The sequence below is a fragment of the Ambystoma mexicanum genome, chromosome 1p (genome assembly GCF_040938575.1).
Source record: "Ambystoma mexicanum isolate Mex_15411 chromosome 1p, UKY_AmexF1_1, whole genome shotgun sequence".
Lineage (NCBI taxonomy): Eukaryota > Metazoa > Chordata > Amphibia > Caudata > Ambystomatidae > Ambystoma > Ambystoma mexicanum.
Window position 1 is genome coordinate 1455857992 of NC_090921.1, and position 27554 is coordinate 1455885545.

A 27554-nucleotide genomic window follows, 5' to 3' on the forward strand; every position below is an offset into this window, starting at 1 on the left:
AGAAAGTGTGGTCAAGTTGTTTTCCAATCATTAGACTGAGCGAGACATTTAAACCCATGCATCACATGCGGGAAGAGGAAAGTGAAGGAGAACCTGAAGCAAGCTGCAGAGTATGCAGAGCGGGAATCCCGAGTCGCAGAGAGAGGCAGAAGCCTGAGAAGAAGCCCAGCGGAGGCAGAGCAGCATTCTCGACTTGCCTCTTGTTATTATTATTATTTTTGCATTTTTAAAGCCGAGGGCATCGATGCGCTGTTACAGGAATTGTTTTTTTTTTTTTTTGTGGAATTGTTTTGTCTTAGTTGTGTATTCATAACGCACTTAAATACCCAGAGGTTTCTAAGCGTGGTCCCAGTGATCGAACCTGTGTTGCTTTGTGTTGTCTTGCTTCCAAGGCGAGCACGTTGCTGCTGAGCTACCTTCCCAGGACATTCTGGTGTACCAGAGTGGCGAGAGACTCAGAGGAGGCTGACGGGCTCCCATCAGAGAGAGGGAGTCAAACTGAAAGTTAGCAGACTTACCGGCAAGGGATCGTGAGGCCGGCAAAGAAGCTGAGGGAGGGTCTGACAGGCTACGAAAGCCATTCCCGAAGAAGCACTGCATCGTAGCAATGTGCCATGAGTCTGAGACGCCAGGAGATACCAGAGAGTGGTAACCCTGGGGCATTCTGACAGGCACAAGGACCAGTAAAAAGTTCTGGAATTCCGACCAAATGGACATTACAAAGAGAGGGCAGATATGGTATAATTTCCTGGATAAGAGATGCCGGTTGGGGAAACCTGGAACCAGCGTTGCCTTAAGTCAAAAGACATTGACAGTGAAGCAAGGAGGCAAGAGTTGTACAATTCTCCTGACATGAGATGTCAGTTGGGGGAAACCTGGAACAAGAACCAAGAGACACTGTAAGAAAGGTTGGTGGAAGGAGCTTGAACAAACCCTCATATAGGGGATGCGAATATGGGGGAAGTTGGTGCAACTGAAGTCAACAGTTATATTACTGAGGAATTACAGTTGTGTGCTATTTAAGAGATATTTTATCTGGGTGGAGAAACCTGATAAGAGCATCAGGTAGTGAACATTTTGGAAAAGATTCCTGGCGGGAGAGTCCACCAGGGGATCTGTGTGAGCCAAGAGGAGGATATTCCTGGCAGGAGAGCAAACCAGGATATCCAGAGTTTCAGTTGAACATTACTGGCTGGAGAGTACACCAAGAAATTCACACTTGGATTGAAAAGGAGTTTTTGTTCTAGTAAGTCCAAAAACTATAAAAGACTTTCTTTCCATAAACTGCAACTTGACTTGCACAAATAATATTTGCTCTGCCTCCCTGCAGACTGTGAAAGACTCTTCTGTGATATAATTCATACTGTATGATAGAAAGAGCATTTTGATTTGCTATCTTGGGGAGAATATCAGTGTAAAAGAGCTGCTGTCATTACCTTTATTGAACTTTGAAACTGGCCATTTTTACTTTTTCCTGAAACAGTTCAGGGGAAGAGAGCTAAACATTGGCCACAATTGCATTGTGGAAATTGTTTACATATAACCTTGCACAATTTGCTGAAAGTAAAGACAGAAATGTTATTGTACCGTTTTCATATTTTTTATGTTAGTGTCCGGAACAGAGGTCATTCACTATGCGTTAGTTTTGGTTTTATAGGGAGGGTCACCCTCATTTGTTAAGGGCAAGATGTGCCTTTTTCCAACCCCATTTTCTTTTAATAAATACGGCTAATATTAAGAACCCTACAACTTTGTGTCCACCTCTCATTACTGACCCCTCACATTGTGTAGGCAGGTAGTCAAATGTATACGTGAATTTCATTTTCTGAAGGCTCAACCACATACATGTTGCATGAAACCTGTGTGTGAGTAATCTTTTTCTTTTTAGGTTTTGTCTTGTGGAACAAACATTTTGATAGTTTACGAATATGTAGGAATACACACATGCCTTAGCGATCCCCTACTGTGTATGCTTCTGGCATTGTGGTTTGCTCAGCGGTGAACATTCTTTGTACGCCTTGTTTCTATTGCTTCAATGTAATGGAAATAGTTCCTGCTGTTCAGGCTTGACTGAACAGTGTTTGTTTTCATCTATTTCTTTCTATGTGGCTTTGTGTAATCACTTGCAATGAAGGGAACTTTTATTGTTGTCCTTTTGTAATGTCATGACATTTCAGGCATTTGTGGTTTAACGTGTGACTGTCAAATGCTATTGGCTTTGCAAGTGCTTGTTTTTATAATTTGCGAGAAAGGCTTGAAATAAGTGCTGTTTGAGGGGTAGAAAGTGCCCCCCTCCCAAACTCCCTCCAATATATATTTTGTGCTTTCAGTTCTGCAACAGTTTTTCGCACTTCGTCCTGGTTTCAATTTAGGACAACCATTGCCTTTGTTTCACTTGAGAATTAACTTCAAAGTACATTCTTCAAAAGCTGTTGATCTCAAATGTTTAGTTTGGAAACTGAATCACACCATCTATTTCTCTTCCAGGAATTTGCATTAAATGTGGAAAAGGGGTTTATGGAGCAAGCCAAGCCTGCCAAGCGATGGGGAACCTATTCCATACCAACTGCTTCACTTGCTGTTCCTGTGGTGAGTCATTTTGGATTTCTTTGGTGTACATTCCTGTTCTGTGCTGCTTTGCAGTGTTTGGTTACATTAACAGCTCGTCACGCTAATGGGAAAACACTGGCTATAAACCTGCCAGCAACTGCCTAATGAGGGCTTTATGACCCTCCCTGCCTGTAGGCGGGGAAGGCAGCTTGTTAAGTAACCCGGACATGCACCAGCCACACACATTCTACTGTTACAACGAAAGGCCTAGAAGTAACATATTGCTGCCACTTAGATTTGTACGGCGTGTTTTGTTGGATCAAAAAACAGAGCTATGCAGAAGAAAGTTCACCACCAGCTCAATCCCTTATCTCGAAAGCTAAATTACAGCGTTTAGTTATAAGAATCTTCTCACGCACCGAAGCTTCATGCACTTTTAATAAGTGCGACTGGAAAATGTCATTAGCAATGACAGTGTGGCAGGAACACGTTTTTATGTTTGCATTTAAGTTACGACTACAATCAAATGCTATTGGTGTAGAACAAATACGTTTGAAAATAATGTTATGGGCAACTGGAAAACAGCATGGCGTCTGGCATGCGCAGCATATCACAAAAAGCTAAACCAATGTTGCGCTTGCTGGGAGCCAACAAAGGTCGTTTTTATAGTGTTCGGCCGATAGTTTACTTTGGGCCTTTCTGTGTCCTATTGTTTCTCAATTAACTGCGAACAGGAACACCATGTTGTTATGATAGGTTATTTATAACGCGCTTAATACACAGAGGGTTCGTAGCGCAGACCCGGGTTCGAACCAGTATTACTCCATGTCGTCTAGCTTCCAAGGCGAGCACGTTGCGCCTGAGCTATCCTCCCGAGACGATTTTGTTTTGATCCAGCTCGAGTTGATACTGCACTTTGAATGCTTCTGTCCTACTGCATGAGTTGGTGGCAGAGGAGCTCTATGGTCTAATGAATCTTCCGTGTTTGGAGCGGGTAAAACCTGCACTAGGTTGAGGTTCTGGAGTAAGTGATGTTTCGAGGTACTCCCAACAGCTAATCTCCATCTTCAAGAAGTGGGATCGTGCTTATTTATTTAATTACGTTTTGATTAAATGACTATTAGTCTGCAAGAGTGCAAGGCTGAGAAGCAGCTACACCACCCAGCTTGCCCGGAACTAATGCTACTAAATCACAGTGATCCCAATCATAAAAGTGAATTGGGCACAACTGGGCGCCTCTCGAAAGGTATACCTCTTTCGGTAACTCTGGCAGAGGGCAGGCTATGCCTTTAGGAGGGATGTGAGATAACCATAGCAGCCAAAAAAGCTTTACTATACTGATTTCTAAATGAAAGGTTCTATAAAAAATATAGGACCTTTTTAAATAAAACAACCAATGCAACAAACTAAAACAATACAAACCCACCCCATTACAAAACGCGGAAAATACATAATCTGATGTGAAAGAGCACTATGGTTTGATCAGCCAGGGTGTTCTGTGAAGAGCCTTGGCAACAATGTCCATAGGTGTCTTTGTAGAAAAAAAAGCAGGGCATGGACTCAGAAGTCACTATGGTGCCAACAAGTGGATCAGGGGAACCAGGGCCTTTTCACTGTACCTTTTTGGTTTCTTGTCTTCAGGTACTCACCATTGTTGAGCCAGGCATCAAGGAGCATCCTAAGGCAGCAATTCGGTATCTGGTTGGTTAGCTGGTGAACTGGGTCCAACACGCGGTCCAAGCAGCAATGGCATGTGGTACGCAGAAGCTTTGGGACAGACAGGTGATGTCCGGGGTCGGTGTAGCTCACAAGCCGTTCAATGTAGAATTCTGGACCTAGTGCTCTTCCTTGACTTCTGGGTTGCTGTGCGGCCCAATCCACGGTCTCCAGGGACAATGTGAATCCTTAGTTCTGCACTTGCACTCCAGTGACCTGACTGCCAACTACAGGGGGCGTTATTCACCTCCACTGAGCAGGATCCCAGTTCCAGTACACAGCCAGCAGAGAGGCCCTTGGGATGATTGGGGCAGATATCTTCTCTGCCTTGGAAGCTTCTGTCTTCGCCTTGATTGCAGAGGACTTTGGGGTACACTAAATCGCCAACAGATTTCCAGATGAATCCTTTTTTTCAGAGTCCAAAGATCCAACAGTAGGTGTTCACCCTCTCCTTCTAAAGGCAAAATGTCCCAGAAATGGATGCAAAGCAAACCTGCTGTAAGGGGTCCAAAGCACATGGTTGTAACAAGTGCCCTTTGCCTTATGGCATCACACCAAGAGTACCTCTGATTAGCAGATCTCCATCCAGAGGCAGAATTACCAGCATGGTTTAATGTTGTTAAAGATCAAAAAAGCTTGGGCTATGCCACCCTCGCCAGATGGCCACTCTGTCACACTATGTATTGAGCACACACTTCGCTTCAAGAAGCATCAGAGCGCTGTGCAAGAATGGGTTGATGGGAATACAGGTAAGGGGGCTCTAGTTGTAGTAGGGCTGTGTTGCATATAATTGGGTAACGGGAGCAGCAATTGGGGGTGATGTGGAATCGGCCAGACGGTGTTATTGGTGGTGACTATGGAGCGTGAAGGTGCTATTTGAAGAGGACTGTCTAGAGCTCTCCTTCTGACCAGCGTGGGGCATAGATTGAGTATGCCCTTTTCCTGTTTTTCCTTTTTTAATTCATGCAGCTCTAATCTGGCCAGGTACTGGCTACCTAGCCACCAAGGAACAGGATCACTGTTCCTTGTTGGCTAGGTAGGAGGAAGCATGCAAAGTGACTGCTTTGTAAATTATGCAGCTGATCGTGACAGTGACTCGTTCTTGTACAGGCAACCAATGTAGTTTCGATGAGAATAGGCGTAATGTCATATGTTATATCGACTTATACCGCACACCATTACCACCCAGGTACATTCTCCAGTCGCTCACGTGGCCCTGCAAGAAAGAGGACATGGTTGGTTAGTGAGGGTAGGATAGGATAGGTCCAGAACCAGGAGAAACTGGTATCTGTCTGTTGGGTTGTTTGCATGCACTGGCTTGTTGTATCTGTAAGGGTGAGTCCCAATGCCTGTGCTGTTTATCGTATGTGAATTACTGTTATTTTGGATGTGTTTGTGTGCTTTATGTGTACATTGACTGGTGTTTAAGGTTATGGTAGTGTGACACATGGCTAATCTTCACATTTCTATCTAAATGTGACGCATGGCTAATCGTCCCAATATGTCTATTGTAACACATTACCTGCCCTCAAAACACAATTGGGCACAGCACATTTAGTTTCCCGCAAAATAAATCGAAATCCTTCACGTTGTCTGCCACCTAGACATGTAGTTTCAACACATTTACTTACTTACTGTCCTCTGGGCGCTCTCGATCAAGATCGCCACATGACGGGTCCCGACCGTTGAAGGACAGTAGAGACGTTGCGTGAAAAACCCCACCGAGGGCCGATCATCCACGGGTGAGGCTCTAGTTCAGCCCACATCCACCATTTGTCGTTCTGGGTCAAGTCAGGTACAAGACCCCTTACAGTTAGGGAAACACGCTTCAGGGGGCCAGGGCAAAGAAACGGAGTCCAAGAAAGTCCTCTAAGACCCCTCATAGGGAGAAGACCCCTCATTTGGAGAAATCTCAGGATGTTGGGACCAAAGAACCTGTATCTCCTGATTCTCTGTCTTCCACCCTGAAAAATAAGTCTCCTCCTTCTATCTTCCTTCCTCCCACAGATGAAGATTTAGGGCTCCTTTTTCTACCATTAGTCATCGCTAGTTCTGACCAATGGTCTGCTGAGGACATAGACGGTGTCATGAGGAGGATATCCTTCATGTTCAACTTCTGTGAAAAGGATCCTGACTATTTCAAGCGTTTCCACTCCACCGCCCGCCCCACTACAGCACCCTCTGGGTCGCAGATCCCTGCATAACCTGCTCAACCCCCTGCTAAGAGGTCTCGCCCCTAAAATCCAGTGCAAGACAGTCCTTGATCTCTGTGACCCGGACTCCGATCATGAAGACCTCTATTCAAGAGGCAGAAGACCCTTATTACAGGGATGACACAGCAGACCCTTATTACGGGGGTGATGAGGACCCGAGACAAATGTGTGTCATGGACTCACCTGTTAATCAGGACCCGCTGGTCATGGACTCGCCCATTGACAATCGACCCCTGCTAAATGAAGTGCTCATCAAGGCGGCAGAGCATTTTCAGATGGCTACCCAGGAAGAACAACAAGATAAAGATTTTGTAGAGGAAATCTTAAAAGATAAGAAGGCTGTTCTCATTTTATCTCTCTCCAAGTCCATTCAGCGAAAACTACAGCCATCGTAGGAGACCCCTAATCTTATGCAGCCAGTAAACCCCTGCATAGAGAAACTGTTTAGACCCACCCCTTCTGACACTGTATATCAGAAGGCAACTAAAGCCTGATTCATTAGTTGTTAACACAACAAGAAAAAGGGCTGGTACTCCCCTAGCTTTCTCTGAGGCCCCACCTGACAAGGAAAGCAAGAGACTTTACACAATGGGCAGAAAGGTGGCCACCTCCGTGGCATTCTAGATATGGATTGCTAAAAATTCAACCCTGTTGGCCAGCTACAACTGCCACAAGTGGAATGAGGTCTCGGCCTTACTTTCATCGGCCCCTGAACCACTTAAGTCTCAGCTTGCCCAGGTGGCCGTAGAAGGCAGGGCAGTGTCAAGCTGCTTATTAAAAACCAATCTTGATGCCGCGGATAACACAGGTAGGATAATAGTAGAAGGGACAATTATCATGCTTGGTTGCGCCAATCAGGGGTTTTAAACTGGAGACGCAAGCTACCCTTATCAACATGCCCATTGAGCCCAATGTGCTCTTTGGCATGGCTGTCGAGGACGCCTTAAAAACGGCCAAAGAGGAATATGATACTCTCAAGTCATTGGGCCAACTGACCAATGGACCTACTGGCCAGAAAGGAAACGGGAGTTTTCCTCGCTAACGCGGCCAAAATTCACAGAGGGATTCCACCTATACCCAAAGCCAAGGTACTGCCTGGGGAAACAATCCGGGTCAGTCCTCCCAGAATTACCCTAGAGGAGCATGCAGATCCCGCAGTCACGGTAGAGGCAACTCCTCCTGAGGTGGCACTCCACCTCAAAAGCATGACCAGGTGCCCTCCCATGCCTCCCCAGTAGAAGGGCGCATATCCAGCTTCACCCACGCATTGGGAGGAAGTCACCACAGACATATGGGTGCTGTCTACTGTAACAGGCGGATATTGTACATAGCTCCTCAAGCAACCCCGGAACCACCCCCCACGACAAAAGACCCATTCCAAGGAACACCAGCTAATCTTCCTCGAGGAAATCGCCACGCTTCTACTAAAGTATGCCATCAAAGTCATCCCGGCCAACCAGGTAAACAAGGGTATTTATTCAACTTACTTTCTTGTGCCAAAGAAAGATCTAACAATGCGCCCAGTATTAGATTTGCGCCCTGTAAACATGTCAAGCCACAAAAGTTCATCATGACTACGTTATAAGAGGTAATCACTCTACTAAAAAGGGGGATTACATGGCAACACTGGATAGGAAAGGTGCCCATTTTCATATTTCACTGTTCCCAGCGCACAGAATATTCTTGATCGAAGCAGATTCCACAATCCTCAGAAAGGGATACATTACTCACGGTAATCGTATTTCTGGTGCTTGTATCTGCTTAGATTCACATGCGCCCAACCTTGCTCCGATCGGAGACAAGTCGCATGGATGAGCTTGGCTGATACTTATCTGCTTGGATCCAACTGTACTCGTGCTACACTTCATGCTGCCTCATGTCAGAAAAATAACAATCTGCGGGACCTCGACGCGTGAGGGATCATGGGTACAGTGGACGTCACACTAGGGATAGTATTACTGTCACGCCCTGTTGACGTCCCTTTTCGAGTTTCGAAAACAACAACTGTAATACTCTGCAGCTTCCACTAGATAACGGCCCATGTGAATCTAAGCAGATACAAGCATAAGAAATACGATTACGGTGAGTAATGTGTTATATATACTGGCTCTCCCACTCAAGATAGTTTTTTTTTTTTTTTTTTTTAAATATTTTTATTTTATTTTAAATGAAAACAGTACAAAACAAACTTGTGGCATTATGTACAATAGGACAATTGACACTCAAGAAAACACAACACTGCACTCCCTCCCCCCCCCCCAAGAGCTTATCGACAGGGTAGTTCTGTATCGACCTGGAATGGCCGGGTGTCTTCCTCCTCCGAGGCAGTAGGTTCCCCTTGCACCCCAAACAGACCAGTAACTAACAACCTCCAGGCTACTAGGTTGCCCACATCCTCCTCCCCGCATTTACTGCATGCCTCTTGCCAGACCATGGTTTCAGCTTCCGCCCATTTTTGCAGATCCCTCCACCACATCTCTATCCTGGGTTTGTGGCATTGCTTCCAGTTCATGGCTATCCTCCTCTTAGCGAGTATATACGCTAGGTCTCTCAGTTTCCCCAGATGTCTGGTGTTCTTTGGTCTGGGGAACCCCCCTAGGAGGCAAGCCCAGGCCGTGTCAATGCTTATCGGGACCCCTTTGCCTGCTAACTTCTGTAACACTTCTCCCCAGAAGACTTCGATTACTGGGCAGGACCAGAACATATGCGTCATGTCCGCGTCCTCCTCGTTACATTTTGGACATGCTTGTCTGCCTGCGTTCGCAAACTTAGCTATCCTTTTGGGGGTCATGTACGCTCTATGCGTGATATATAGTTGGATTTGCTGTAATCTAGCATTTCTGGACACTTTTTTATGATATCCCATAGCCCGTTCCCACATCCCATCAGTCATCTGAGCCCCCACCTCCGTTTCCCATTCTAGTCTCAAATCCATCAGGTCCTTTCCCACCCGGGACATCACCACCTCATACAATCTGGAAATCTCGTGTCCGCCCTCTGATATATCATATATTGTGTCAATCAGGGCGTCCGGATCCTCCGCTAACACCGTCTCAGGCCAAGATTTACGGATAATCCGTACCAACCTGAGGTATGTAACATATTGGCCCCCATGTAACCCAGTCTCCTCTTCTAGATCTGCAAAATCCTTGATGGCCCCATCCTGCCATATATCTCCTAACGTGGCCAACCCAACCGATTCCCAGTATATTCTGATCATTTTCCTAAGTTGGCTATCCCCCGCAGTCAAGGCGACCAGTGGCACCTGCGGCGAACACGGGTCCAGGCTTTCCAGTAGCCGACATGCTCTACGCCACATTCTCCACCCAAGTAACAGCATGCCAGGGCGAAGATTTAAGTCCTGTCTAGGGACCCAGATGATCTCCTTCAAATAAAACGGGGTGCAATCTGTCCCAACCAACCTAGACTCGGGAGATTCCTCATCAGAGAGCCACTGTGTAACATATTGCAATTGTCTCTCTACATAATAGGCCTCAAAATGTGGTAATTTGATCCCTCCTTTATCGTAAAAGTTTTGCAGCTTCCACAGTGCCACTCGGTTGCGAGTGCCGTGCCATAGGAAGTCCCTGCACATACTGTCGAGTTTGGTAAAGAACTTCCTAGGTATTAAGTATGGTATGTTGTTGAAGAAATGCAACAGTCTAGGCAGGACAACCATTTTAAGCAACGCCCCCCGCCCTACCATCGCCAGCGGCAGCTTCTCCCAAAATCGCATGGACGCACGGATTTTATCCACAGCAACTGCAGTATTGTGCATATGTTCGTTTTCCACAGTATGATATATGTCTATTCCGAGGTATCGGAAGGACTCGGTTGCCCAAGGCACGGGTAACACCGGCAAGCGTTCCGTGGGGACCCTCGAATAATACCCTAGGGGGAACATACTCGACTTGCCGGGATTAACCGCTATGCCGGACAATTCGGCATACTTCTGCATGACCTCCAAAACATACTGGAGGTTCTCCTCCGGATATTTTAGGTACAGTATCAAGTCATCGGCATATAGGGATATCAAGTGGCTCTCTCCTCCCACCTCGATGCCCACCAGGTCATATTGCTGTCTAAGATATACCGCTAAGGGTTCCAGGGCCAATATGTATAACATCGGGGACCAAGGACATCCCTGCCTAGTACCCCTACCTAGGCGCCACTTATCGGATATCACCGATCCCGTGCGCACCCTAGCCGTTGGCTGGCTATACAGCAGCCTCGCCCATCTGATATAGCCTGGCCCGAACCCGTATTCCCCCAGGACCGCGAACAGCCACGGCCACTTCACCGAATCAAATGTCTTGACTGCGTCTAAGGAGATCACTGCCATTTCCTCATCTCTTCTATTCCCTTCTTCGATCACCCGGTGGAGCCGCCTATGATTATGGGTTATATTCCTGCCAGGGACATAACCTGTCTGGTCCGAGTGTATCAGTCTGCCGATGACCTTGCGTAGCCTGTCCGCCAGGACCGCTGTCAGGATCTTACTGTCTTGGTTCAACATCGACAGCGGTCTGTACGACCCGCAGTGTTGTCTCGGCTTGTTAGGCTTGGGTAGCGGCACGATCAGCGCCTCTCTGAGCGTGTCCGGCAGTCGGCCTCCCTCAAATGATTCATTATACATCTCCAGCATAGGGGGGAGTATCTCTGCGCTATATGTTTTGTAGAACTCACTCGGGAGTCAATCAGTGCCCGGGGTCTTGCAAGTAGGCAGCCGTTTCACCACCTCTTCCAGTTCATCTAGCGTAATGGGACCATCTAACTCCTCCCTTTCCTCTGCACTAATTCTAGGCAATTCCATATCTCCCAGTGTGTCCCTGATTTTATCCAGATTGTCTTCCCCTTTGTCCTCATACAGCGCTTTATAATAATCTAAGAAAGCAGCGTTAACCTCTTCCTGAGTGTGAGCCTCCTCCCCATTTTCCCTTTCTATCATCATGATCGGGGCCCTAGGGGTTTCCCTCTTATAAAGCCATGCCAGTAGGCGACCAGTTTTGTCACCGCCTGCATGCTGCCTCTCCACGTATTTCCTGTAGTTGAGGTCACAAAGCCGCTCCCACAGCTCCGAGCATCGTTGCTGTAATTGGAGTACTAGGTCTGCGTCCCCCCCCGCTCTGGTACATTCACGCTCCAATTCTTTCTCCACTTTCTCTAGCTCAGCTAGAACCCCCCCCCTGAAGGCCCTTTGATTTGGAAATAGCGTCGCCCCTCAATACCACCTTGAAGGCCTCCCAAAGTGTACAAGCCGAATCTACACTGCCCGTGTTCTCCTCCAAGTACCTTATAATCGCCTCTCTTATATCCTCTCTGAAGACCGGGGTCTCTGAGCGCCTCCGCGCGAAGGCGCCATGTTGGTATCCGCCCTCTGGGGCGGCCATATTGCCAGGCCATCACCAAGGGCGAATGGTCCGACAGGACCTTCGCTCTGTATTCAATCTGAGTAGTTGCTATCGCCACTTCTGGCGTGGCAAAGAAGTAGTCTAATCTCGTATGCAACTGTTGAGGGGCCGAATAATGAGAGTACTGCAAGGCAGTGGGGTGTTTCAATCTCCAGACATCTTCTAGTCCAAAATCGTCTAATAGTACCCGTAAAGCCCTAGCCGCCGGGGTGGGCCTGTCCACTTTACTGTCGGACCTATCTAACTTGGGGTCAAGAACACAGTTGAAGTCCTCCCCCCCCAGATAATCGGTTCCTCTGCGCACGGGCCCAGGCGTGTACATAAAGACCTGAAGTATATAGCAGTATTCTGGTTGGGGGCATATGTGTTAATAATACTCAGTCCTCTGTTCTCAATCAGTGCCCTTAGTATTACCAACCTACCCTCCGTGTCTACCTCCTCTCGTACAATTCTGAGTGGGACACGCGGGGCCACCCAGATCAGCACACCCCTGGCATAGGCAGAGTACGGGGAGCCCACCACCGTGCCACCCCATTTTTTCTTTACAAGGTCTAGTTTATGTTGGGTCAGGTGCGTTTCTTGTAGCAGGGCAATGTCGATCTTCTGTCGTTTAAGATACAACATGACTTTATTTCTTTTCAGGTAATTATTGAGTCCGCGGACGTTCCAGGTGGCAATCTTAAGGTCACCCATGGCAATTATGTGTCTTCCTACCCCATTTGCAGGAACCTCCAGCAGTTCGCATGACACAGAAGGCGTCCCACTGCAGCCACTCCGCGAATAAGCTCATTCCCCAACTAACTACACACACAACCAAACCCCAACTCCCTTTCCCCTCCCTCACCTGCCCTCCCCCCAACACCACACACCCCAACTGTTGCCCAGCTTCAACAACAGATCTCAGGCACCCCCACATCTAGTTCCGCGATCACCGATCAGTGCACGGAGCCCAGTAGGGTGAGGTCGCCCTAATGGCCACCTAACCTAAGCTATTGTGGGGAAAGAGTATCGCTCCATGGGGCTCCCATTCAATAATAATCCCAGTGTTTGTGACAAACAGTACAACCAACTGACCTTCCATACCGAAGGTTCCGAACCGACTATGATCAAGTCTCAAAGTCCATGAGTCGTGCCATCTTGCGACGCCATTTTACGCCTTCAGCAGCTCCTCCGAGTCCTTCTGGGGCTGGTCCGTCGATTCCTGGGGGCACCCCTGTGTGTCGAGCCACTCCATGGCGTCCTCTGGGGTCTCGAAAAATAAAGATTTATGCGCCTGTATAACCTTCACTTTTGCAGGGTAAAGCAACATATATTTATAACCTGCCTCCCTCAGCCTCCGTTTCACAGTCCCAAAATTCATGCGGCTCCGCTGCACAGCTAGGGTGTAATCCGGATACGCCGTGATGTTTGCTGCTCCTCTCTTGATCGTGCCTCCTTTTCGAAAATGTTCCAATATTCTTTCCCGATCGCGGTAGTTAAGAATTTTGGCAATGATGGGTCTAGGCGGGTTTCCGGGAGGCGGCCTCCTCGTTAAGGCTCTATGCGCTCTTTCCACTGCGAAGCCTTGGGATAAGGCCCCTCCGGGTATCTCCTGCAGTAACATGGTCTCAACAAAGTCAGTAGGGTCACGGCCCTCCGTCCCCTCCGGTAGGCCCACAATGCGGATATTGTTACGACTGGCTCGTCCTTCCGCCTCCTCCGCTCTACTTTCCAAGTTGCCCACCCTTTGAATTAGGGCGTGCAGTTTTGCCTTGTGGGTGGCGCAGTCCGCCGTATTCGGGCCAACTTCTTTTTCAAGGGACTCTGTGCGCTCTGCCAGAACCCTAACGTCCTGTCTCAGCAGATTGACGTCCTCCTGGACTTCCCCAACTTTGAGTTCCAATGCCGTTTTTAATTCAGAGACAGCCAGTTCTAATTTTGACTCCCAGGCTGCTCTCAGGTCCGCAATTGCCGCCAGGATTTCCTGATTAGAGCTCGAAGGCGTCGCGCCACCCACGGCCGATGCATCTTTATTCTTGGTGGCGTCCAGGCCCGGGGACGTCTTGGTGAAGTCGTCCAGCGTGGGCTGTTTCGCCTTAGGTCACACTGCCTTACTTGACATGGTTCTGGGGATGTGCAGGTCTTCCGAATGATGAGTGGGCGCACTGCACGCTGGCCTGGTTAGGTCTTCCCGCTACTCTTTTCTATTCCGTCCCGGGCCTATGACGGCCATTTTGAGTCGCCCTTTGTCCTCAACGTCTCTCGACTTTTTTTCTCCAAACTTCGCCGCCGTAGCTACTTTGTCCTCCAAAAGTTCACAGTGCATAGGTAGCACTTTCACACGCTGGCATGCGAATCGTCGGTATTCAATAGGCAGTCACACCGCACTAATTTGCCCGGATCTGTTCAGGATCTCGGGAGCTCCGCTGGGACGCGTCCTCCTACATGGCTCTCGTAGCCACGCCCGGGCTCAAGATAGTTTAAGCAGGTTACCAGGGTCACGTGGAGTAGGACCGTAGCTGGAAACAAATCACTGTAATGGCGGTCGCCATCTGATAGTGATGTTGCGTGCAAATACAGTAGAAGCGGCTGAGGTATGACCGCTTGCACCTAGCGACTTTCTCCGGGCAGGCTTTACATATTAGCCACTTTCTTTTTATAGACTAGTAAATGCCTTGGTATGAGGTAATTACAAAAAAAATGTAAAATGTTTGTTTTTTCTTTTCATATTGTACATGACTTCTCAATGCATTGTGGCATATAAATATATACTTGACTGAGTGAGTTCTACTGTACTGAGCAGCTGCAGGACCGTAGCGCTCGTAGTCTGTTATGACAACGGATGGATCCTGCCTGTAAATTTACGCTGTGCAGTTTGTTAATGTTGCATCCTTGTCCACATGTTTCAAGCATTAATCCAAAACATGTGGCAACATTTCACTTTATATATTCATTAATTCTTCAATACGGTGTTGGCAACTCTATATACATTCTGGTTGTTACTGTTTCTCATCCCCTGAAGGGTGTACCAATACAATATGCCATCATATGTTTATTCATATCACTCTTTAGCCTGAGGTGCATCTCAAATTAGTGTGACTGATCTTGGCACACCCTTATAGATTTATTTTGTATATAGCCTCCTAGAGCTGTTATAACTATATTTATTGTTTAAGCTTATGCCATTTGATGTTTTCGTTAGCCCAACTTGATCATTTTATAACCGACAAAAAGTGATGCACCTTAGGTGCCTCTAACTTTATTGCGAATGCCTGTTCTTCCCTTCAAACATTCTCCCAGAAACATCAATTCGACACTGGGAAGAGAAAGAGACCAACTCAAAAGACACATCCTAATTTTATTTACAAACATATACGCATACATGCCAGCCTCAGCTATGTACTGAGACTGGGAGGAGGACAACAAGAGTAAGACGGGACTGCCGCTGCAGCAATGAGCGGCCTAGTCCTTTGTGTAACAATCATGGTGGCAGGAACTTTAAAAGCTGGAAATCCCTGTGGAAATGGCGTCTTCTTTTGAAGCAGGGCTGTGGACTGCTGGGTGCAAGCAGACATCTACGGAGCAGCGCTGTGTCAAGCGGAGCACTCGGGACCCTTCCAATGATGCAGATTTTATGTAGCGGGAAGCGAAGCTGAGGGGCGCTGGAGGCCGGTAGGAATCCACGAGAAGGAGACCGGCATGAACGAACGAATGGTTGTGTGCGTCCATGGCTGCAGGTAGAGCATCCTGCGTGAGCGGAGCTACAGAGAGCCACTGTGAGAAGCGAGGTACCGCACAGGAAGAAGAAAACTTGTGGCAGCAGAAGACCGCGCAGAACACCCATAAACTACGACCAGTGAGTGTACCAAGAAGGGGACAATGAACATTGATTGATGCAGAAACACACATTTATATATTAATGCCAATTTGAGTGACAGCAAAACATAAGTACTTTTTGAATACTGAATTGAGTGAAAAGCAAGTTTTGGAGCCCTCTTGAATATGGAGTGGTGTGAAAGAAAATGTGAGAGATCTGGTTATAGCAAGAACTGCATATCTGAGAAAACAATAATTGGCTAAAGCCACGAGACTACAAGGAATTGTTTGTGAAAACACACATTGTCAAGAGCCAAGAAAACACAAAAAAACGCAACAAAGGCATAGTGGCCAACCTAGCCACAGTAACGTGTCGAAGAGTGTGACACAAGAGAACAAAGCAAACTGCATTGTCAAGTTGAAGTAGTGGCCTAATATTGATAGAAAAGTAGCAAAGAAGGGGTACCGGTTGCCTGATCTGTAATGGGTGGACTGTGTGGTCCAAAAACTGTGCCTAGACAGAGTACACCCTTGTACGAGAAGCCACGGAAGCGCCCATAGAGAAGCTTGTTTTTAAACTCCAGCAATGCATATGAGATTCAGAAGTAAGGAAGCTAACTATCTGTGAACAGTAACGATGCTAGAAGGGCTGTGTAGTATCCCAAGGAATTGTGCCGGTTTTGAGAAGCTAGAAGATTTGAACTCTTGGGGATGGGAACCCCAGTACTTAACTATTTTGAACTTTGGGAAGGGGCACCGATTGCAAGCCAAGAGCTGGAAGAAGCTCTGAACTTTATTTTGAATCCTACACGTTTTGATCCTGACAACCCTACACATTGCATACAGTTAGTTTTGAGGGCAAATGTAGGACTTGGACAGTTATTTTATTTGAAGTTCCTGACACAGACTATCCTTAGTTTTCCTTAGGTAGGGAAACACATTTGTGAAGAAAGTGAAAAGCAAGTGATAAGCCCTTATGAACAATGTGAAAGCAAGGTGATGGAAAAAGGGTGAACACCACAGAGTGATGCACATTGTGACAAAGCCACGAGACTGCCTATGAAAATCGGAAACAATAAAGAAGCATAACAAAGTGGCAAGGGTTATCGGTTGCGTGGCCTGTAATGGGTGGAACGTGTGGTCTAACAACTGCACCTAGACCGAATCGCTTCTGTTTGAAAAGGGCCATGGAAAGAAAATGTAAAGCAGCTGTATTTTATAACAGTTGGTGAAGTGCATGAGAAAGAGGGCAATCTATGTGAACTATTGAAAAGCCTGAATGATTAAGAAGTTGAACTGTTTTTGAAAGCCAGGAGATTTAAACTGATGGTAGTTTTGAAGCTGGAAGAGCTGACTTATTGTTGAAGGGATCACCAAGACTTCGTTAACTGTGTTGAACTTTTGGGGAAGGGTACCCCGAGGTCTTTTGGAACTGTTTTAAACTTGGGGATGGGAAGCTGAAATTAAGCCAGGAGCTGGAAGAAGCTCGGAACTTTATTTTTAACACGGTTTCTTTTGCTGCTGACATCCTTACACATAGGATAGATTTAGTTGTGAGGGTAGGTATGTTTTGGACACACAGACTTTTTAGTTGACCTTACTGCCACAGACCATCCATAGTTTTCTTTAGGTAGGGAAATCCCACCTTCGCCTAGGGCAAGTTGGGCCTTACTCCTTCCTGACATTTAAGAAAAATAAACAATTTATTTAGAAAGTTGTATCTGTCGTCTGTGTTTTATTTCATGATGCTTTCACAGAGGGTCATAAACGTTGATGATGAGCATAATGGGATGGGTGGGACTTTTCGCGATGGCCAGTGCTGCACGCAAAACATAAGGGGAAGAAGTCCCCGATTTGATTTCTGTCAAATTAAAGTACAATCTAGCTACTATGCAGAATCCCCCCTAGGGTCTACCTCTTTTTGATTTAATAGCATGCTTACATACAATGTTATTACCATCCACCAGGAAATCGTCAATTAATCAAGTTTTCTGGAATGCAAACATTTCACTAGCAATAAGTTGCTCGTAACTTATAAGGTTTTCAAGAACGAGAGATAACCTCTTGTATTCCATGAAATTAAACAACAATGGGAAGGAACTAAGACATGCATTGCTGCTGTCCTAACAGTGCCACTGGTAAACACAACCAATCTTACTTCATAAGATTATACCTTTCCATTCTTGGTTTAGGTCCGCTGATTTGACTGATTCTCTCTGGCATTCTTTGTGACATTCAAATTAGTAACCGTATCCCCAGATATTCTAGCATCAAATTCCCTTTCATAATTGTTCTTTTTGCACACAACAATCTCATAACCCATTTTTAAGAAAGACGTGATGGGGAATACCATGCTCAACTATGATCAGTGAAACAAATCGCACTAAGGCTCAGTTGGTGCTACTATATAATTTGGCCAGTTCAATCGACTCGGTATCGTAGGTTGAAATCTATCTTGATTGGGGAATGAACTGGAGTTGCTGCAGCACTGAATTCTGATTTATAAAAGGGCTTTCCATGTTGGTAAAGAGCTCCATAATCTTAATCGATATCCCAAGAAGGCCTGGCTTGCCCAGATTTCCAAAAGAGGGTCCTTAGTCAATTTGCCTGCAGAGGCAGAAATTCCCCCTCTAGCCCCCCCCCCCCGTGTCAATCTATTCCCTAGGTGTCCTGCGTGCTTGTTCCACTCCTTTTGCTCATGAGTTTAGTGATTTCCGCAGTCCAAAAGGGCAAAGATATTCACATTAGACTGATCGGTGATGGTCGCTGATGCGGAATTCACAACTTTACTGGAACTGCTCCTTATGATCTTGTTCCTCTGTAGGCTTATCCACCTGTAACCTATTATCTAGGGGACCTTTAAGTTCATACCCCTAGAAGACTTTGCATGGTTCCTTCTTTTCATGACAGCCTGTTTTTCCAGTACGTTCTTAGAATAAACCGTTATGCTCTATATGTCTTCATACTGGGTAACATCCAGGGCTCCTGAATTTTTCTTGCCTGATCTACGTTCTTATCAAGATACCCATCGGTACACCTTAGTTTCGCATCTTTCTTTTTATTTCTTTTCTTCTATGCTCTTTTACGTTTGCCATATGATTGCTCCATGACTGACTCAGTTGTTGCGTCGCTAGCAAACATTGTCAAACAAGGTTCGCCAGCTTCCTTAATTTTAGTTGAAAGGTTTTTATCAATCCTGGGTTCAAAGTGCTCAGGCATTGCGAGTTGCCCACCTGAAGCATAAGGCCGAATTATATCATCTGTTGTCAAAAATGAAGCTGCTAGTCCTCTAGCATTTTGCAAGATATCCACTATTTTTTGCACTAACGTTAGTAAGCTCTTTTTGATCTTTTGCCATTGCAGAGTATAAATATAGTCTTTAATAGTAGTTGACATGAAGTTGTCTGCATTGGGCCTCTCAGTAAATTCAGAGCTTGTAGAGATGGTTGATTCATCATGAACATCACCAAGTTCATTAGTGATACGCACTAGATTAGGTGAGTTCGATAAGTTGGTACCAATAATATTTCCATATTCTCCCAATGGTGGAATTAGTGAGCTGGGAAGGGGGTAGCCTAATGACTTGCATTGCAGATGATAACATAAATTAAGCAGTGAGCTGTTGTCAATGGGCGGCAATGGTGTGCTTTCACTTTGTAGGTTTTGACGACAAGCTGGTTTGCTGTGAGGGGGAGAGGTGGCGGCTTGTACGACCACTATCTCCCAAATGCTCCTCTATCCATCAAGGCTAGCCAGTGAGGTGAGGCCAGCAGGAAATGATCAGCTCCAGGAGATCTCCAGGTCCATTCCTCATATCCCGTCAGCGAAGGGGAGCCAGCAGGAGGTCTTCGGCAGCTCACTGGCTGGGTGGAGTCAATGAGGCTGCGAGCAATACCATGCAGGAGGAGTGGAGAAGCTTGCTGGCCATGCAGAGGCAAGTCCTGCGGGAGGAGCGGGCCAAGCTCAACAACCCCTGTTACCTGTGTGCCGGATGGACGCAAGTGTTGGGATAAATAGTCCAGTGATCTGGAAGGTGGCAGGCAAGTCTGACCACGTCTGGTTGCACTGTCTGAAACGGCCACCAGGTCGGCTCCCATGGAGCAGGAGGAAGAAGGATCTCTGCTGAGTGATGTTGGCATGGCCGTTGGTGCGGTCGGGCCAGGAGATGTTGTGGCTAAGTCCACTGCTTTCTGGGTAATGGTGACATCAGCGGTGGAGGGGAGCTTCTACGCGTGCCAGCATCTTTCGTGTCTTGCCGGCATTCATTTGGTGGAGGCATTGACACCGGAAGACCCAGTGTAGTGCGTCTGCGGTCCTCCTAAACATGGCCCCTCCCAGATGGGAGGCCCGAGGACCTAAGCTGGGATGTGGGGGGTTTGTTATGGGTCCGGTAGGGCAGCACCTAAGCGCTGCCCTACTTTGCATGCAGGTGTTAGGGCGGGCAGCTGAGTCCCCAGAACAATGTCACCTCACATCAAAGGTCCCCCCTCCCATCCGGACGGATGTGGAGTGGGGGGCCTTTGATGATCAAAGAGGGGCTGCCTTGCCCTCGGGCAAAAAATATGCCTATATCCAGGGAGGGCAAGGTAGCCCCTCTCACTCATTGCCTCTCCCCCTGACAGGCTCCAGCAGGATCACAGACCTGTTTTTTGAGTCCCTCTGTCCCCAAAATATATTCGTGTTATTCTTTATATGATGTTATGGTCGTTTTTCTTTTATACCATGGCTTGTGCTAAAATAAAGCTTGTGGCCAAAGTTTTTGCACCTCGCATCCAGTTTGGCCTCCTCATTCCTGACAATGTCATTACTGTCATGTCATACTTGTCACTCATGACACCAGTCATCTGCATGCACCCCCGCACAAAAACACTTCCAGGCTTATGGCTGCCTTTGCGGTTCAAAACTTTGTGCAATGAGTCCAGCATCCGAGGCTAGTGCAACCTTTGGGTCATGTACGATTGGCCGATGGGAAGATTGCTACTGGCCACGGCAAGGAAAGAGCTTGTGTTGCAGGGAGCTGATGTGATGTTTGCAATTCGTTGTTGGAGAGCGGACATTTGTCTGCAGATGGTGGTTACGTGTGTGCTGTGTTTTTGAACTATGTTGGTGATTTCCATTCATGGGAGCTTGGTTTTTGGAGTATGTGTCACAGGGCTATTGATTTTGAGAAGAGGATGGGTAGTGGTGGAGTTAGCATTAGTGGGTTGTTTCGAGCACACTGTTTTGATATTGTTGTTCATGCTATGTGTCGTGGTCTTAAATTTATAAAAAAATGTGTTATGCTCCGTGGCAGGAATGTGTAAATGTTAGGTTTTCAGGCCTCTATTTCTGTGATAGGTGCGCGCGTGATGGTGCTGGTATATGTTTGTGCCCTCACTTTAGGGCCTTTAGGAGTTTCCATGGGTTTTGTGCTGCCATGTATCTGGTGGAGCACATTGGACTTTCGCCGGGGATTTTGGGGCGGACATTGTTTCCGTGGACACGGGTGCAGGTTTTGAACTTCTTCATTTGTATCCTGTTTGTCACTATGGAACGTTTTTTCTTTCCGTACTTTGTTTTCCCTTTTCCTTGGGATATGCACATTTGGGTTTAGGTTTTCCATGTGTTATTTTTTTTTTTTTCCATGGACATAAGGGTGCGGGGTTGGCACCAGGTTGTGAGTATATGTCAGCAGGTTGTGTAAATAACATTTTCTTTCTTTTCCAGGTTCATTGGGACTTGTGGGTTTGGTATACATGGTTTTCTCATTGTTTGACAAGTTCTGGGGTTATGGAGTTAATGTTGTTTACTGTCCTTCGTGATTTGCTATATTCTCTTCTTCGGTATGTTGTGCAGTGAGGTAGTGCGGGATAATATGTTGTACAGTGAGGTGCTGTGGGATCTGGTATGTTGTGCAGTTAGGAGCAGCAGGATGTGGGTGCTGTAGGGAGTCATTTTGTGGGTTTCCCTTGGTGTCGGGAGTTAAGGTGCAGTTGTATTTTTCAGGGAGTAATTTTTATTTTGGCGGGTTGGTTTGGACTATAGCACAAGGTTGTGCCATTTGGTTATGGATCTCCTGCCAACTGGGATTAAGGTGCAGTTTGTATTATGCAGGGAATTGTGTTTTGGTTTTCGCCTAACGCGTGTTATGCGGGGAATGGTTTGGTATGCCATGTGTATGCTTTGAGTCCTATACTCGGTGGCGGTTGTTTGTGTTGCCTAGTTTTCTGAGTGTACGGTCGCCTGCCTTATTCTACAGGTGGGGTTTGTTGACTGCGTTGGTGGCGGTTGTAGGCGTGTTGGAATGGGAGTCTAGGTGACACAATAGTATGTTTTTGTTTTTGCTGACTTACATTCTTGTTGGAGGGTGTTTTTGCAGTGTTTACATGTAGTTAGGCAAGTCTGGTTTCATATTTGGCTTGATTTATGTTGTCTTGTGGGGGTTTATTTGCCAGTTTTCGTTTGGTATTGATGTGGTCCTGTTTGGGTTATCGTTTATGGGTGGTCAGGTTGTCGTGTTTTTGTGTCCGACAGGTGTGTGGATGGTTGTGTAGTTGCTCAGGGAACAGCATGGTTCGTGCCCGAGTCTGGGGTGTCGGCCCGGTGTACAAGGATTTTTGTGTTTTTGGTTGTGGTCATCCTGTCGGCTAGTGCGAAGGTCACTGTGTTGATCCTTTGGTCATTTCGGTGGGTTCAGTCCCTGTCGCTGCTGTGTGTTGGAGGTGTGTTAGTAGAGTTGTAGGTTGGTGTTTGTAGTGTGTTTAGTTGGTCTTTGAATGCAGGTTGGTTTGTTCTGGTGTTGGGAATGTCGCTCTGTTTAGGTGGAGGTTGTGATTTTTGTTTATGGCTCCTGGTTATCTTTCATTGCCATGAGTGATTTCTTGGAGCTACATCTGGTCATTGTGGTTGACAGTGCGTTTTGTAGTTCTGTTTTAGTAGGCGCGCTCGGGTTGGTTACTCGCTTTTCATTTTGCATTTTGGATTTATACGCAGGAGGAGATGTGGTATTCTGCATGTCAAAATGTTGGGTGTGTAGGTGATGCATTCTTTGAATGTAGAGCGCTAGCCCAGGTGAGTGTTCAAGTGTCTGTTCTTTTGAGTGGTAGAGCTGAGCTGGCTGTGGTGCTGGATGCCAGTGGCCATACTTATGTACTATGCCAATTTGTACCTGGCAATAAAGGCACTTACCTATGAACGTGGTACTTGGTATCTGGCAAAAGGAAAGGACCCTAGCCCTGGGTGGTTGTGGACTTTTTGAAGGTACGGGCTTAGTAATTGTTTGACTTTTGTTTTGATTTTTATTTCATCTTTTCGAGGAGCGACGTTTCATGCTTCGCAGCTGGCATGTTTTCTGTCTGGAGAGCATAATAGTTTACTGTATCCAATCTCATAACCTCCCGCGGCGGGGAAATGAAATGTAGGCAGGAAATACAGAGGCGTAACAACAACTTAATCCAGCTCGCGGCTTAATTCTATGCCGCTGGACTGCCTGACTGTACTTCAGCAACCCCATTGCGCACAAAGGTTTCCCTCCAGGCTATTCCCTGCTCGTACACAACAGGCCCAGCAGAGCAAGAGACCTAGCCATCCTACACAAACATCTGTCTGTCTTCCTGGCGACACCAAATGTGAATCCTTTCTCGCAAAGTTCCGCCTCCCCCTTCAGTCACCCATAACTTCCTTGTCCTATATAGGCCGCCCGGCTACGACCAACACTTTGTCGATTCCCTCTGTGACTCCCTCTCATTTAATGCTAATCCAGCACCCTGCACTCACTATGTTAGGAGATTTCAACATCTGGTTTCTCTGCCAACCCCATGACCTGCTCCCTTGCCGACAATCTGGAAGCTCTCGGCCTATCAATTGATCTCACACACGACCCACATTGCAGGACGCACACTAGATGCACTTTTCTGCACATCTGGCCAAGTTGCCCCTCTGCCACCTCGCCTCCTCATCTGGACTGATCACCACAGTATACCTTTCTCACTTCAAAACTTCTTCCACTTACACCATCCAATTTCTCAAATACCTTGGCCACCCTCCCTCTTTGGAATAGACTCATGGTCAATCCAGACCTGGCCAGTTCCCTACTTCATACACTTTAGATCTCTCTCGCAATGAAGGACATCCCTCGATAGGTGTCTTTGACCAATGACTCTGCAAAACTATGACGCCCCGCACACCGTCCTGTGGCCCCTCCTTACGATCGACCCACACCAAAAGTGGTACACCTCCTCCCACAAAGCGCTCAAAACCCTTGAGCGTCACTTAGAGCGAGCCTCGAGGACCACCTCCTCTTCTCAAAAACGCCCCTCGCAAGACTGAAATGGGCATTCTTGTACGAGCTCAAGAAAGCAACAAAAAAAACATTATGGGAACAGAATCTCTAAATTAAAAGATGCATGCAGGGAGCTCCACAAAATCCTGGGGGTATTCAATTCACCCAGCCACCTGACCTATTCCCCTCCCCAGACCCAGTGGTCTCGGTGCTTGATGATTTGACCCTTATTGCTGATCAGGGTGGAGTGACAGCATTGATCTGCTTGATCTTTCTACCGCGTTTGATACTATCGATCACTCCATCCTGATCAGTTGCTTGGCAGCTGCTGGGATATCTGGTTCTGTTCTGTTATGGTTTTGTTCCTTTCTTTCTGATCGTTCGCATTTTCTCTCACTTGAGCTTTTTATTACTCCAATTTCTGCACTGGTGTGTGGGGTTCCTCAGGGCTCTGTCTTATCTCCTACCCTCTTCAATATTTACATCCAGCCTCTTTGTCGCTCTTATCCACTCCCATGGGTTTGGATGTTACTCGTACGTTGATGATACTCGGATTCGTATCCTGCTGGACCTTTCCCATCTGGCCCATGCCACTCAGCTGCAAGACTGTCTGTCTGCTGTGGGATGCTGGATGAGCGAGAATTGGCTTAATTGAATGGGGATACATCGGAGGTGATGGTTGTTGGGTCTACTGCTGTCATGTCTGTCTTTTTGGCCTCCTTTTGGTTCCATCTTGTTGCTGTTCCTGTAGTTAAGAATCTTGGTGTAAAGCTGTCTGCCTCCCTCTCTGTCTTCCCAGATCAACTCAGTATGTCAAGCTGGTCATTTTCAGCTGAAGATACTCAGAAAGGTTCTGCAGTTTATTCCCCCTCACCTACGGGCACTGGTTATCTCTGCTCTGGTCCTTAGTCTGATTGAATATTGTAACTCTCTTCATTTGACCCAGTTTGCTAATCTGCTTCGCCGCCTTCAAATTCTTTAGAATTCAGCTGCTCGCCTCGCCACGGGTTCTTCCTATCGGGATCATATTTCCCCAGTTCTCAGTGCTCTGCATTGGCTCCCAGTGGTTAAACGTGTACATTTCAAATCTTTGTCTGGTGCATAGAACTTTTCATGCAGTTGGCCCTGAATATTTACAGCTGAAGTTTCAACCCTATGTTCCTGGCCGTGCACTGCGCTCTAGGGACTGCTTCCTTCTTGTCGTCCCTAGGTTTCGCTGTTCTCGAATTAGCGGCGTTCATTTTTCTGTCAAAGCTGCTATACTGTGGAATGCCCTACCTATTGCTCTGTCTGTCACTGCCCATTTTCAGTTTAGAAGGGGTCTTAAAATTCTGCTCTTCTGAGCCCTGTTACTACTTCTTATTAGTGCCTCGGTCTTAGCGCCAGATTGCCTTTGGTGTCGGTTGTGCTAAACCTCAGTACGAAAACTCTTAATATAACCAATCGCAAGCTCTCTGCGATGAACTATCCACCCACTTCCATAATGTTGCGCTTGAAAGACACTTCACCATAACCACAAAACAAGCGCTGAATCCGCAATAGATACCTGGACCATCCACAATCCCGAACCCTTACTCGCGCTCCCAACCTACTTTCTCTTCTTTCACCCCGCTTTCCCAGGCCGATTTTGGCAACCTATTAGCACTTGGCCAACTCTCGTGCTCGCATGGAGACCCTTGCCCAGCTATCCCGGCAGCGTAGCACGCTTCATTTTAAACAACTTGCTCACATTAGGCATTTTCCCAGAGGCTTTCAAAACCTTTGATGTAAAACCACTCCTCCAAAAAAGAAAATAAAGAATCCTCGACCCACTCACTCACTCATGAAGCTAATGCCCAAATTTCAATACCAGCCTCATTGCCAAACTAATTGACAGTGCGGCATACAAAAAACGTGGCCGTTTCGCAGAAGCCAACAGTCTCCTTGACTCAGCCCAATCAGGGTTCAGACCCCTTTTTGGAATGGAATTTTCTCTGGTCTCCATCTGGGACGACCTAAAAAGAACTACCGCACTCATCCTCCTGGATCCATCCGCAGCCTTTGGATGCAGTCACCCGCACAATACTGAGGAACCGACTTCTAACCCTAGGCATCCAAGACTCTGCCCTTAATTGGATCACCACCTTTTATTTCCAATCGCTCACAAATTATTCTCCTCCCCCCACCCCCCTCTTTTCTCCTCCGCCCCCCTCCTGTTCACTAAAGGGGTGCCGCAAGGAGCATCCCGTTCACCTCACCTTTTCAACCTCTACCTAAGCCCACTACCTTGTCTGCTACAACTACACGGACAATACGCAGATAATTTTCAAAATCCCCAAGATCCAAGCCTCCCCACCTCACGACCTCGGCCATTGAATGACTAACAACCACCTAATCCTCAAATCGGGCAAATACGAGATCCCAATATGCAGCAAAACTGCTCTGATCCCCAACCTTTGCTGTGGCCGGCTGCCCTTGGAGCCCCACCTACCGCCTCCTTCTCATTCAAAAATCTTGGATGCACCATGGACGCAGACCTATCTCTCTCCAATCAAATCCGCTCCATATCCAGAACCTGCCATTTCCACCTATGTATCCTAAAACTAATCTTTCCTTGCCTCGCTTACCCAATACTGACCATTATCATCTCCCTCCTGGACTGTGCCAAGTCCCTCTGAGTATCCAAAACACAGCTGCCAGACTGCTTCTTGCCCTCTTGCCCAGAGAACACACTACCCCTGCACTCAGAATGTTGCACTAGCTTCCAGTTAGCCTAAGAGTAACCTTCAAAGCCATGTGCATCACGCACTGAGCCCTCCATGATACGGGACCTGAGTTACTTCAGAACAAAATCATCCAATACAAGCCCCCCAGAAACCTCAGATCAGGCACGGCCCTCCTCCTGGCTATGCCACTGCAGCACCCCACCAGAGTTAGCGGCTTGGCTTTCTCCATCCTAGTGCCAACGATCTGTAACACTCTCCCACTGCACATCCACCACCCCGAAAACTACCTCTACTTCAAAGAAGCCCTCAAAGCATGGCTATTTTGGAAGAGGTTAGATTGTATTGTGGGGAATTGATTGAAATAATTGTAGAAAGAACTGAAATACTGATACTTATCACTGTGACCTTGGTTATTTGCTTAGACGGGTGAAAACAAAACTTACACGACTTGTGCATACATCAGAGGAACTTGTTGGAGTTATTGTTGAAATTACAGTTGGAGTGGGGTATTACAGCTAGACCATATCAACTGGAAATAACTGCTAATTGTCCTACACAGTTCAGTATGGAATTGGCAACGAGAAAGCACTCGTAATTTAAATTGTTCCGTTGCGCTCTTTTAACGGGAACTACAGTTCCCAAGAGCACTTTCAGGCTTTATTCCGAAACGTCACGCGTTTCAGTGCCGGCACTTCAGGGTCAAGCCGGTGTGCGCCGGTCCTCGCCGCCATCACCGCTGATGCCCAGCTACTTAGTTCCTTTCATCCTGACGAGGCGGTGCCGTGTAAAAGAAGTAAGCAATGGGTTTTAAAAAAAAAATTGAAACTTGTAACAGAAATTGAAAGGCTAAAACGCCTGAGCAAAATTAAGTACTATGTTCAATCTGTACAACTAGAATGGTGTG

The 27554-nt window shown here is 46.9% G+C and overlaps 1 protein-coding gene across 1 annotated transcript in view; it reads left to right on the plus strand.

Annotated features, from left to right (window-relative positions):
• Nucleotides 1-27554, plus strand: part of LOC138455308 (Wilms tumor protein 1-interacting protein homolog) — a 521083-nt gene that overhangs the window by 83192 nt on the left and 410337 nt on the right. The window contains exon 2 of the mRNA XM_069607097.1: nt 2488-2589. Coding sequence (XP_069463198.1) covers nt 2488-2589 — 102 coding nt within the window. The remainder of the gene's footprint in view (nt 1-2487; nt 2590-27554) is intronic.